The sequence below is a fragment of the Serinus canaria genome, chromosome 6 (genome assembly GCF_022539315.1).
Source record: "Serinus canaria isolate serCan28SL12 chromosome 6, serCan2020, whole genome shotgun sequence".
NCBI lineage: Eukaryota > Metazoa > Chordata > Aves > Passeriformes > Fringillidae > Serinus > Serinus canaria.
Window position 1 is genome coordinate 23,337,386 of NC_066320.1, and position 12,617 is coordinate 23,350,002.

At 46.6% G+C, this 12,617-nt stretch overlaps 1 protein-coding gene across 2 annotated transcripts in view; it reads right to left on the bottom strand.

Annotated features, from left to right (window-relative positions):
- SH3PXD2A (SH3 and PX domains 2A) overlaps nucleotides 1-12,617 on the bottom strand; it is a 245,071-nt gene that overhangs the window by 192,772 nt on the left and 39,682 nt on the right. For both annotated transcript variants that reach the window (XM_050976023.1, XM_050976022.1), the window contains exon 2: nucleotides 9,966-10,046. In XM_050976023.1, coding sequence (XP_050831980.1) covers nucleotides 9,966-10,046 — 81 coding nt within the window. The remainder of the gene's footprint in view (nucleotides 1-9,965; nucleotides 10,047-12,617) is intronic.

A 12,617-nucleotide genomic window follows, 5' to 3' on the forward strand; every position in this document is an offset into this window, starting at 1 on the left:
GAACTGTTACAAGGACACAGGTGTTCAGCGTGTGCCATCCCACGATGGACTTTCATCACCAGGAAGACACATGCCAGTTTTGTTCAAGCAGCAGCACATCACTGCAGTGACCAGGAAAAGCCTGGACTTGGATGTCAAAAATTCCCAGATGACAGAGAGGACATAACACTCCCACTCACTGAGCTGTCAAAAGGCAGAGTTTAGCCAGATAAAAGGAAAAGCCTGTGAAATATTTTTTTGTCCAGGTGGATAAGGTAAGATAAAATATTCTTAGATAAAACTTTGATCATTAAAACTCAACCTAGCCCTTTGAAATAATTTTTTTCCCTATCATCATTTTACTTCGGCCTTGCCTGGTTTGCTTTTTAATTTCTTCTCATTTGGCATTTTCCCCTCTCTTTCACAGTGTTTTCGTGGTTTGTCCTTCACCTCTCTCAAAACACCTGGCTGAAGGGAGCTGCTTAGCAAGTCTCACTGGTTTTCTTAACACACCCTTTAAAAAACAAATGCATCAAGACCCAGACACATGGCTCTGATGTTACCTCTGTTTGCAAAAGCACCACTAAATCGATTAGGATCTGCCCTTGACTGACCTGGTGAATCAGAGGCATCCCTGCATTGACATTGATGCCTCAAGAATGGCTTTAGTAGAGAGCTCTGCTTGTACTACAGAATTACAGAAAATATCTTAAACACACTGTGATGCTTTTCTGAGTCTCTGCTTAGTCCTTTGCGAGGTGGTTCACAGCTCCTGCCATCAAGAACTTGTCAGCAACTTACTGAAGTGCAAACCTCCTTGCTGGACTGCAACTCCTTGCTCTGCTGTCTTTGTACCCTCAGAAGGTCCCAGATGGGATAGTTTAAAAAATCTTTAGTTATGGCCGCTTGTAGGAGTCGATGCTCAACAGCAGGTGTGGACTCAGCAGGCTGCCAGCCAGGTCAGTGCCAAAGGATCTGATGTGCTGTAAGAATTCAAGTCCTTCCTTTCCTGCACAGATCCGACAGACCAGAACTCTCCTTTTAAATGAAAAAGTAAAAGATGGATAAAAAAGCCTCAGCTTGCCTGAATGCTGTTCAAATAGGGCACCCAGAAAGAAGTGTGCTCAAAGCTGTGCTTCCCCAGAGCATCACTAGTCCTGCTTTTTGCGTGACTTCACGTGTGTGTTCTCAGCTCTGTGGGTTTTACTGCCCTGACCGCCCCACTTCAATGCTTCCCCTGAAGGGAGGGAAGTGGAAATTGCAAAAGGCAGTTCTGCAGTGGGAATACTTGCATTTGCACGAGACATGAAACTGCTGTGGTTGCAGAAAAGGAGAACCATGCTGTGATTCTAGGCAAGCAGGAAGGGAACAGGGCAAACAAACTCCCGACTTCATAGTCTATACGTTGATGGTGGAAAGATCAGTCATTCAGATGCTATGGAGAAGAAGCAAATAGCACCCAGTGCTCATAAATCAGGCTGGGGTGAGCCTGCTTAGGAGCCTTCCCTATGGCAGGCAGGACTCTACACAGCCCAGAGTGGAAGAGATGCCAGCTAATGCTTTTCTGTGTCCTGTAAGCAAACCATGGTGTAACAGGACCAAGAGCTACTGCTCCTTCTAGACTGGGCCTTCCCACAGCTGAGCCTGTCAGAGCAGAAAGCCGAGAGGAGTGAGGTGACATGGAAAAGAACCCTGACAGAGCCCTGCATAAACTTTCCATTATGGCTGGGCAATTTTCTATTTGCACTTAAATGCAATAATGTAAATAAACTCCCCGTAACCCTTCCAGGGCTATTTAGGACGTTTGCGAAAACAACCAGCTCCTCTCATCGCGAGCCAAGGGATGCGAACACAACAGGCACTTCTCATCTTGGTCTCCACACACTTAATGAAAGTGAAGGATTGTATTCCCTGCACAAAAGCAGAATTGTGTTTCAGGGCTGGGGGTGTGAACTCCATGCAACTTTCTGGCAGTATAAATAATTGAAAGCTGACTACCATTAGGGGAGAGTGACAACATAGTGCAGGGGGTGGAATTGTCATGCCTGAGCTTTCGGGGCTTGGGTGCTTCAGGGAAATAAAGGCCATGGAAAAATCCTGCCAAGGAATTTAATTTTCACACAGATGTTCCAGGGAAAAAAAAACCAAAAAAATAAAAGGTTGTTCTTGATCTCTGGTAAGAGGAAATATGCTAATAAAGTGGCACTTGGAGAATTTTCTGCCTGTGTGAGGCCAGCAGCCCCAGAGCTGTAGCTTTGGCTGGGGCTGGTCCCACAGCCAAACCACTCTCCTGTGTTTTATTGTTCCAGCAAACAAAACCTGGAACAAGGGTAACAAACAGGGCTGCTCCCAAGGCTGAGCGACAAGTCCTGCTGTGGAGGTCTATGAGGAGAGCTTCCAACAGCAAAATAATGGAGATAGAGGAGGGAAAACACAGGAGGTATACACTGAGCCTTTATGCACTCTGATGAAGAAAGGCTTTTAGCCCAGTTTTTATCATGATTCTTCATAATCCCTTCTGTGAGACATGGTCCAGACACAAAACCAGCACATCTGGGCCCCATTTCAAAGCCTTCCACCATGGTTCAGAATTTTTGGCAATTTCAGGCATGTTTTTAGATTTCCATTAGCACCACAACCTTGCAGGGACTCACACTCCCGATACATTGCATTTTTAACATGTAAAGCAACCAACAGCCATGAAAATAAGTCAGAGTTCTCCACAACTGATAGAAGTCAATTCAGTTCATTAGGAAGAACTTGCTGCTTTTCTTCTCTGTGGCTGTATCCAGGAGAGCTCTTACCACAGCACAGGTCCTCCAACAACCTCACTGTCTCCAAGCCAGAGATTAGTGGGGGATGGTAAGAGCACCTTACACAAACCAAAACTCCAGAAAGCAAGGGAATAACTCCAGAAAATAACAGTTTTGACCAATTTCACTGTTTTCAGTACCTGTTAGAGGCAGACCAAAGTAAAAATGACACAGCTAAGAAGTCAACAACTTCTTTGTGATGCTCCCAATATTTCTTAAAAAAACCCAAACAAACAAAACTCATTTGCCTAGCTATATATAGAGCCCAGCCCACAGAGACAGTGCATAGCTATCACCTCTGTTCTTGCCTTGCTGCTGTCACACCCTGAGGAGCTGGCTAAGCCACCATCTCACTTTCTAAGGTCACCCATGTCCTGGCCAGAGATGTGGATTGATGCTGAGCAGCAAATATTTCCCTGCAGCCACCCTGCAGGAGATTCCCATGCTGCAGATTAGGGGCAATATTCAAGCATCAGCTTTATGCTCCAACAGAACCCAAATGAAGAAGTACAAGAGGGAGGGTTCCCATAGGCTGGGTCACCTTCTCAGCTGTGGGTTCTTTGCCATGGTCATTCAATGCACCTCTATTGTAGGTTAGCAGGCACTTTGCATTTCCTCATCATGGCCCTCATCTTCATCTGACGTGTAAAGTCTCTTTAAAAACAAATACTGGAAGCTGAACAGATTGTTTTGCCAAGCAAACATTTAAAAAATGATGGAAATTAGAATTATAAACAATTCTATTTATTCATTGAACACAAAGATACTGCCCCAAGCCAGCTGGTATCCTAAAGCACTGAGCGTTAGAAGAACAAATGGTATTTAGATAGCTTTAAAACCAGTGGAGACAACCATTCTCAGCTCAATAACCATGTCAGCTACTAATTTTTTCCCAGAGGCATCTCAGTTCCCCTGGGAAGGCCTGTTACAAGCTTGCTGCTGGGCTATTTTTCTGAGAGCAGGCATTGAGGGGTGTCTCCTACTGAAGCCAAGTCTTGCAAGCGTGGCTGCACCGGGAGCTCCAGCAGAGCTGCTAAAACACAGGAGGCACAGTCAGTCCTCACAGACGGTGCAGGGCTCCTCCTGGAAGTCTGGTTTTCTGCATCCCCTGCAAACCTTGCACTGCAAGTTTCTCCATGCACTGTCTGGGATAACAACAGCAAACAACTGCCCTCTGTTTACTCAGAAGAAAGGATGTGCCATTTCTCCCCAAGGAGCCAGCACTGACCTTTGGGAACAGATGTGTTGACAGACTCATGTTCAGATTTCCTCTGAATTTTCCCAGTCTTGTTTCAGTTTCAATAATGCTCTTAAGGAAGCTGTTTATAAATGAAACCCTACAGCTGTTGCAGTAACTCCATCCCCACATTTCCAAGATTATCAGGGATGTCCCTGAAGCTAACCAATGGGTCTGAACCTAATGGGTCAGATATGGAGCCAGGAGGCCCCTGGTCTGGAGAAGGATTTCACAGAAGCTCTCCACATCTACAGGAGGGCCAGGACGCTGAACACCAAGGGAATGGGAACAGGGGAAATGTAATTCTTGCAACCCAGACCATGCTGGCCAAGGCCAGGACAGCCCAGAACAGAGAGAGGCACATGTAGAGCCCAGCAGGACAAACCCCAGTTTCACTGTGCACTTGCACCACAGCTGGATGCAGCAACATCTGCCATGCTGTTCCACCCTGTCCCATTCAACCCCACCTTCTCCCCCAGCTTGCCTACCCGTTTCCTTGGGCACCCTCAGATGCACAACTCAGCCCAACACAAACACTCCCTGAGCTTGTCAGAGGCTGGGAATCCTTTCAGCACAAACCTCCCACGCTGCGAGAGGGACAAGCTGCATCTCGCATGGAGCCACAGCAGCAGCCCTCCTTCCCTGCCTGCCCTGCCCTTCCCACAGTGCCAGCAGGAGCTCTGCACAGGGTGGCACCTACAGAAGAGAGGGTCACCCACTGCAGAGTGACCCTGCTGCTCTGGGGGCCTGGGAAGACCAGTGGGAGACTGCTCACCCTGCTAAAGAGGCCTGGTGGGTTGGGGTTAGGAGTCAGCATTTGCAAACACAGGAGAACACTTGCCCCATTGCATTCTTACCTACACTCTTCACCACTGCTAAACTTCATGCATGCTTGAACTTGTCCACTTACTGCTCCTGCAGAGCTAAAAGCACGAACAACATGAAATATCAGAGGCCCTACAAAAACAATCATTACTGAGTTAGACTGCACTGGACCACCAGAAATAGGGCTGTAGGTCTCCACTTGGGCAATTAACCCAGACTAACTACTGGAGTGAACGTACACAATTCCATCAGAATCACAGAATTCCCTCTTTGCTCTGCCCCAGAAAGCCTGCATGCCAAAGCTACCAGGTCCTGTTTCAAATCACAGTGACCCAGTGAAATCCAGGGTTCCCAGGCACGTGGCACAGTTACAATCAAACTGGGAATGAGAGTGGACATTACCCTATTTGATACAGCTTGGAGTAATGGAGAAAGGGATGTTGTTACAGAATATTGTAACAGGAGAACGATCAATAGCAGCAGCTTTTACATGAACTCCAGCCTGAGTAAGAAAAGCAGAGATACAAACTGCAATTACTAGTTTTTATATTACCATTTTTGTTTAATGTCATCTCGAGTGCTCCAATACTCCATTATAGCACTATAAACAATCAGGGTGACCCAAGAAATAACAAATGGAGCTCTTGATGTTTTATCATCTGGATGAAAACAACTTACAGGTCTTTCCTCTTCTAATAAAATTCTTGAAAGTCTTTACTTTTTTAATCTTCTAACTGGCTGCTAGTGAGTTCCTCTTTCTGCGCCACTTTGAAGAAAACCTGCTTAGATCAGCAAACCACGTTGGGCAGATAATATTCTGTTGATACACAGAGCCAGTGCTTGAACAGAGCTTTGTTTATTTGCCTTTTCAATATTGTGACATTTCAGACATCTCCTTCAGCCAAACCGCCTGTGTGTGTCATTGTGTGGAGAGGCTGAGATCTGCCTGCCCAACACTCCTGCCGCAGCTCCGGCGGTGCTGCTGCTGCACAGCCAAACACACAGGCTGGGATGGGGGCATGCTGCTAAATCCAGCTGCTGTGCTCTGCCCTGGAGAAAGCTGCATTACACCTGCTGTGAGAAAGGATCCTCCCCCAGCTCTGCACACAGAGACCCAGCCATCCTCACAGAGCCCAAGGTCTGGTCCCTCTGCTGAGGCACTGGTCCTGTTCATGCTCTGACTGCAGGCACCAAGTAGCATAAGCTTGGAATCAGAGGAGAACACCTGGATAAAATGCAGCAGATGACCATTGGTGATTGAAGCTGAGAGACCAGGCACAGATCCTTGGTCCCATTTTCCCTGCTCACTTTGCAGGGGAGGGGGGTTCTTAGCAGTGGGGCCAGCAGCCAGCTGGGGTCATAACAGCCCAAGGTGGGCTACTGCAAGGGTGATATGGGGAGAGGGGAAAGACACATCCTTCATGCTTGCCAGCTGCAAACTTGGTGGTTGCTTTCCAGCCCAGCATGGCCACTGCAAGGGTGAGAGCTGTCTGCATCTCCACACTTCCCCACCTGATGCTTTGGGCAATTATTTATACACACAATCAACTGCAAATCCCCATTCTGCTAACAGCCTCCAAAAGCACTTTCCATCAGTAGATGTCTTTTACTGCACAGTGGAAATGCCAGGAGTTATCCTGCTGTCCCAATAAAGGAGTGTCTTTTCTCAGCTCCTTTGGGGACAGCAGCAGCATTACTGAACTATCCCCTCAGGACAGGATCCTGCAACCACCACCAGCAAATCCATCAATGATGATGGAAGACCTCAAACAGCATCCAGGGAATGTGCCCCAGTGGTGCCTGTCACAAGGGTCAGCACTACTGACAGGTGATGTTCACATCACTCTCCTCATGCTCCTCCATTCTGCACTGCAGACGAGGGCAAGAAAACTACACTCAAAATATTACATTAGGAGGTAGCTTTGACCCCACATGGTGCTCAGGTGCAAATGTCTCCCCAGGGTGAAAGACAACAGATAATTGGATTTGACAGGCAATTTATAGTAATGCTTTCATCTGTGCAGAGTTAATTCAATCTTTTCAATCCTATTTAGTGAAACACTGGCACTCACATGTATTCTGCTGCCATCATTTGACCCGTGCTCAGGAACAGATGTGATTGGTTGCACAATTAAATGATGCAGCAATACCCTGATTTAATTTAAAACCTGTGTTTACAGATATCCAGCCTTCACTGAAGCAGAACAGGGCTGACACTTGCCGTGCTGTTTGGGTTCTGTTTGCTGTGCTTCTTACACCTTTGTGGGGCAAACAAACCCTATGGTGTGATCAGCCTTACTGCCCTATTACTAAACTGAAAAACAACCTGACTCCCAATTCAAGCATATGCACTGCTGAAATAGCACAGCCAAACTCTCCTTGGATTTGAATCCCTGGGACAGAGCAGCCTCTTACCGCCTGCAGTACCTCATAGAATTTGCAAGGAAGTATTTTAAAAAATGCAGTTTCTACTAATGCTGCAGCTCTAAAAACCACTGAGCCACTTCCCACAGAGACAGCCATCTGGGGAAGGGTGGGCTCTTTTTTAAAGAAATATGAAAATGGAGTAGTGAAATTAATTATCTGTATTCCTCCCTCCTAGCTCCTGGGCAGCCCCCCGGGTTTCCCCATGGGTCGGATCCAGTGTCACTGTCAATGCCAGCCACTGCAGCCCTGATTAAGTCATTACAAGTCAGCCCTTGTTCCTCCACTTCCAGTCAAGAGCAAAGGAGACACGTGCAGGCTTCAGAAGCCCTGAAGTGCAGCTCTGTCGTTGACACAGCAGGGTGAGTGGAGTTGGCAGAGACCTGTGGACTCCAGCTGGTTTGGACATGAGTGGTGCCCGTGAGTTGGCTGAGCATCACTCCCTGAGAATTTGCTTGGTTCTCTCCTAGAAGTGCCTCATGGGGATACGCAGGGATATTATCAAAGAAGATTGATTATGCTAAGACCACCTTACCATGCATGGTATCAGATTGCAAACCCCACGTTCAACCAGTGCTGGGTTAGAAGTTCAAGCCTCCAGCAAAAATCTGGAAAGCACAAGTCATCCCAAGATCTGGAGCTAATTTCTCTTTGAGCAAGAATCTCTGCACATCAAGCCATAGATTTCCCAAAATGCAAGGGTTACCCAAAGTCCCCTTAGCATTCATTTACTTTTCCAATTCTCTTTGCAGGTTTCATTAGAGCTGGAAACACAAATTTCTATTCAAGATCCAAAGCAGTTTCCTTTGCCTCATCTAAGAGATGCTCAGGCATAATCAAAAATCCAGAAAGAGTAATAGGAGGGGATAAATAAAAAAACACCTATCACCTTCAGGAGTCCAAAAGCACACTATGGCAGGCTGAGCAAACAGGGCCTTGTCCCCATCTCACAGCTGGGAAACTGAGGCACAGATGGACACAGTGACAGAGTACAGAGACATGGCAGGACTGTGGAAATCTCAAGTAACCTCAATTTCTGTAACTCTGCACCTCACACTGCAAAAGCTAAAGAGGCTGTTGTAGGGGGCTGACACTGCTCATGCAGTGTTGGCCCTGACAGAGATCCCTGGGAGGGAAAAGGGTTAAAGAAGGGAATTTTGTTACTTTCTTGTCGTATTTTCTCGTGGGGGGAGAAGCGTCATGCAAGCAGGAGTTTTCCACTGGCTAGGCCCCCTTGCACTTATCAATGGGACCTTTCAGGACTCACTCCCTGATTGAGACATCATTTCCTGTCCAACACACTAACCCCATTGATAACTCCACACTTGATGGGAACTTTTCAAACCTACCAGGAAAGGCCGGGAGACCCAGAACAACATATACATGAAAACAGAACTGGGGTGAAAAGAGGAAAAAGAAAGAAACAGTTTTGGCCACAGTTTGCAAGCTGACAAGAAATGTTTGTGACCACAGAGCTGCGCATCTTTAGCAGGTACAGCAGACACAGAGAAGATGCTGACATTCTCTTACAGCAGTGGGACTGGCAGGCCTGGCACTTCAGCCCAATTAGAAATGGAGATGGGCATAAGAGGAAGCTTAAGAACATCCCTCTCTTGTCTTCCTGCCACAGGGCAAAAAGAAATTAGGACTGGCTGTAGAAATGGTCACATTTCAGCCAAAAGGCCAGGAGGCCTTAATAGCTGATACAGCTTACAAAACAGCCTCGAGACTTCAGGTTTCCAAGAAATGAAACAAAGAGGAGCAAAGATGAAACTAGAGCTCTTTAAGATACCCCAAACAAGAACCCTTTTTTTCCTAATTTATCATACGAAAAGGCTCAGTGCTATACTTTTCAGCACACAGCACAGTAATATACATCCTCAATACTGACTGTGAGAACTCACTTGGTATTGTAACCTCAGCCCAGCTCCAAACACAAGCTCCAGTCCAAAAATCAACCTTTCCCCCAAAGTTCCAGAGTGTCTCAAACCACAGCTTTTATTTTTACCCCAGGCAATTAGTTGTGCTGCCTACAAAGCTACAATGATACAAAAATATCAGCAGATCTGGATTACTGCCAAACCAGCCCCAAAGCCCCCACTACCCATGCAGGTGCCTGGGAGCACTACCAGAAATGAAGCAGCTGATTCCTGGTTTCAAACTCTGATCAGCAGCTATCCAGCAAGAAAGCTTTTGATGGAATCTAAACATACAGGCACAGAAGAGAGGACAGGAGCTGTACAAAACAGCAGGAGCCAGGACTGGCTGGCTGGGTAGATGGTTAGGAAGGGAGACTGGAAAGTTTCCACTGCAATCTCTGTTACTGAACTGCTGTGGGAGTGTGCAAAAGCTCTGTTGTTTTCAGTTACTTGGGTAAGCAGTTTCTGGGGGCCCAAAATGTAGTGCTCTCTCTGTTTTAAGTGCATCTGAAGTATTTAAAATTAGATCCCCTCTTTAATAGGAATCATTCATGAAAATGTCAGCTTTAAACGTCTTTACACTGCAAGTTACTCACTGTGAGCATACCACCCACTTATCTTATACCCTACAAGGGCAGAGTCTGAAAAGTTTCAGAGATCATGACATGTAACAGACCAAACAAGCACAAAGCCTTATTTAAAGGCACTATTAACCCAGCTGGAAACATGAATAGAAATAATATTTTATGTTAGACAGGACAGACTTACCTGCAGGTCAAAGAACTTGCTGTATCTCCTGTAGATGATCTGGGAAGTCAGGTCAGACCATGTCACATTGATGATATAGACCTGTTCAGGGAAAAGAAAACACAAATCAGCCTGGGCCAGGAAGCACAGGATATGTGCAAAGGCAGAACAGCCAACAGAGGTTAATTTCAGATCTCACTGGCTGTTCCCACTCACAGTGAGGAATATAGCCCTGGGAGCAGGACTAGCCTAAATTAAAGCCTGTTGCAGCCTCCAACAGAAGTCTTGGGGGAGCACTCAGTGCTCTCCCACACATCCCCATCAGCAGCTCCCACCGACTTTGCTCTGCCAGGGATAAAAGCTCTAATTGAGCGACGCCACATTTTCTGGTCTGTGGTAGCACACCCCGCCTTCTGCCCTCTTTGGAGGGTCCCAGGGCCAGCTACAGGCATGGCTGGGTGAGCTATTCCACCCCCAAAGCAATAGCTCCTCATGGGGTGCTGATCTCCAGCCCCACACTGCAGGCTGTCTTTGTGTATGGAGATGTGGCTGCCACCCTTCCCAAGCAAGGAGTGGCTCTGGTTCAACAGGAAATCCAAAGGAAACGCAGCTCCCCAGGTGCTGTGGAATTACAGCCATGCAACACCACTGCTTACTCACACCCATACGTGTGTGACAGAAACCAAGCCCTGCCATGGCACACTGCTCTTGCTGAGTCACATCAGGGGATGTAAAACTGGACAGTGAGAGCGACACTGCTTCCTTACATTGATGGAAACAGCAACAGAAACCTGGAATAAGCCCAGGATTTCCCTTGCCCAACCCTAGTCCATCCCCAAAACAATCCTCTTACAGAAACACTGTTTTGCCAGAAGCTGTGATAAAAATTATTCACACGCACACAAACAGGAACTTGTACACATACACATATAAATACAAAACACAAAAATGTTGCCTTTTGTCCCTGGTACCTCCAAAATATTTTTTTAGAAAGTTAAAAGTGGGCCAGGTTCTGCTCTCTCATACACTTGCCCTCAGGCCAATGTTGGTCCTGCTGCCTTGATGACAGATCCACAACAAGACTTCAACAAACACAGGATGGAGCTATCAAGGGTGACCACAGACATCAATATAATGAAAATCACAGCTAGGAGAGCTCCTGGGCCTTTAAAGCAATTCCCAGGTTTCACATATGGACTGAGATAATGATCTGGCAGAGGAAACAGGAAAGCATTCCTCCTCCCTCAGCCACAGCACTGCAGCAGAAGATGTCCCTTTTGCCATGGATGCTAAAGTGAAGCTCTCTCTCTCCAGCAACAGGGGATGCATAAGCATCACCCTCTTCTCCACCTCCCCCAAGACACCAGACCATCTTCCAAGCTACTGATTCAATTGCTTCGGTACTTTTACCAATAACAATTACTGCATAAAAATCCCTGCAGGGGTGTTGAATATTGGGCTTGACAACACTTTTCCAAGGACCACCAATGGATGCTTTTTTCATCTTCTTTCCCAGCAGGAGAGGTATCCTCCCAGAAACCACAGAGATCCTGCAGCCATACTTTCCTCTCTGCTTGTTGCAACCACATTCAGTCCCCAAGGCATTCTGCCTCCTATCTCCTGCAGCCCAGTTTCATGGCATTCAATAACTGGAGATGCTGAGCACAGGCTGTTAAGGAGATCTGGGGCCTTTATCATGATTGTATCAAACATATCTGCTCTTCCCACCAAGGCAGAGACCATCAAGGCTGACAAAGGTAAGAGCTTGACTCTCAGCAGACCCAGGTTACTCTGCTGCATCTCATAATTCTCCTGGAAAACCAAACCATCCAACCTCCTTCCTGCAAAGCCCAGATACACATGGTGACATCAGCCCTGCCCTGCTGCATGGAGGGGAGATAAGCCTGTGTAAAATGAAGATTTCAGGTCCCCTTTAAAGATCTTACCACGCGGTCGAGGCAGAGGACTCAGAGCCTGGGAAGGAAGCTGCTGTTGCCAATTTTCAGGCCGGCCACACTACACTGAAGAATATTTTTCCATGTGTTTGTTGTGGGAAAAAAAAGTTTGTAGCCTCACTCTGAGCTAATTCACACACAAATATTTCTACTCATCCTCTATCCAACAGCTACTTTCAGATGGAAAACCCATTGGATTAAAAACAGATCTTGACAGATGGGAGCTGAATAGGCTCCAAAACCAACTTCAGATACTGAAATTCTGGCCCTGAGTTCTCACAAAGGGAATGAGACAGGAGGAGAAACATATTGCACATGTAAATAAAGATTTTAATTTTTCGTTCATTATGCATCTTTTCTTCAGAAACTAGAAACAAAAGACATATGCCACAGACATCCAGGCACTTTGAATTTCATGGCACTTCAGGCTTCTCTGTGCTGTTCTTCAGAACCCACAAAAACTGTGAGTTCCTGAAATTTTTAACAACCTACAAGTCTGCTTGTTCAAAACCTAATCCAGGCAAAGTCAATCCTGCTTTAAGATTCCAGTTTGGTGGTGCAGTAAGTGGCACAACGCCTCCATGACACAAGGAGGGGCAGAGTTGGGTGTACAGAGATATTCTGGGCAAGAGGCTGGATTTATTTGGTGCAGGGAACAGGTGTAGGAGCAGCACCCCACTGCACGGTGCACATACATTCCCAGATCTGAAACTCAGGC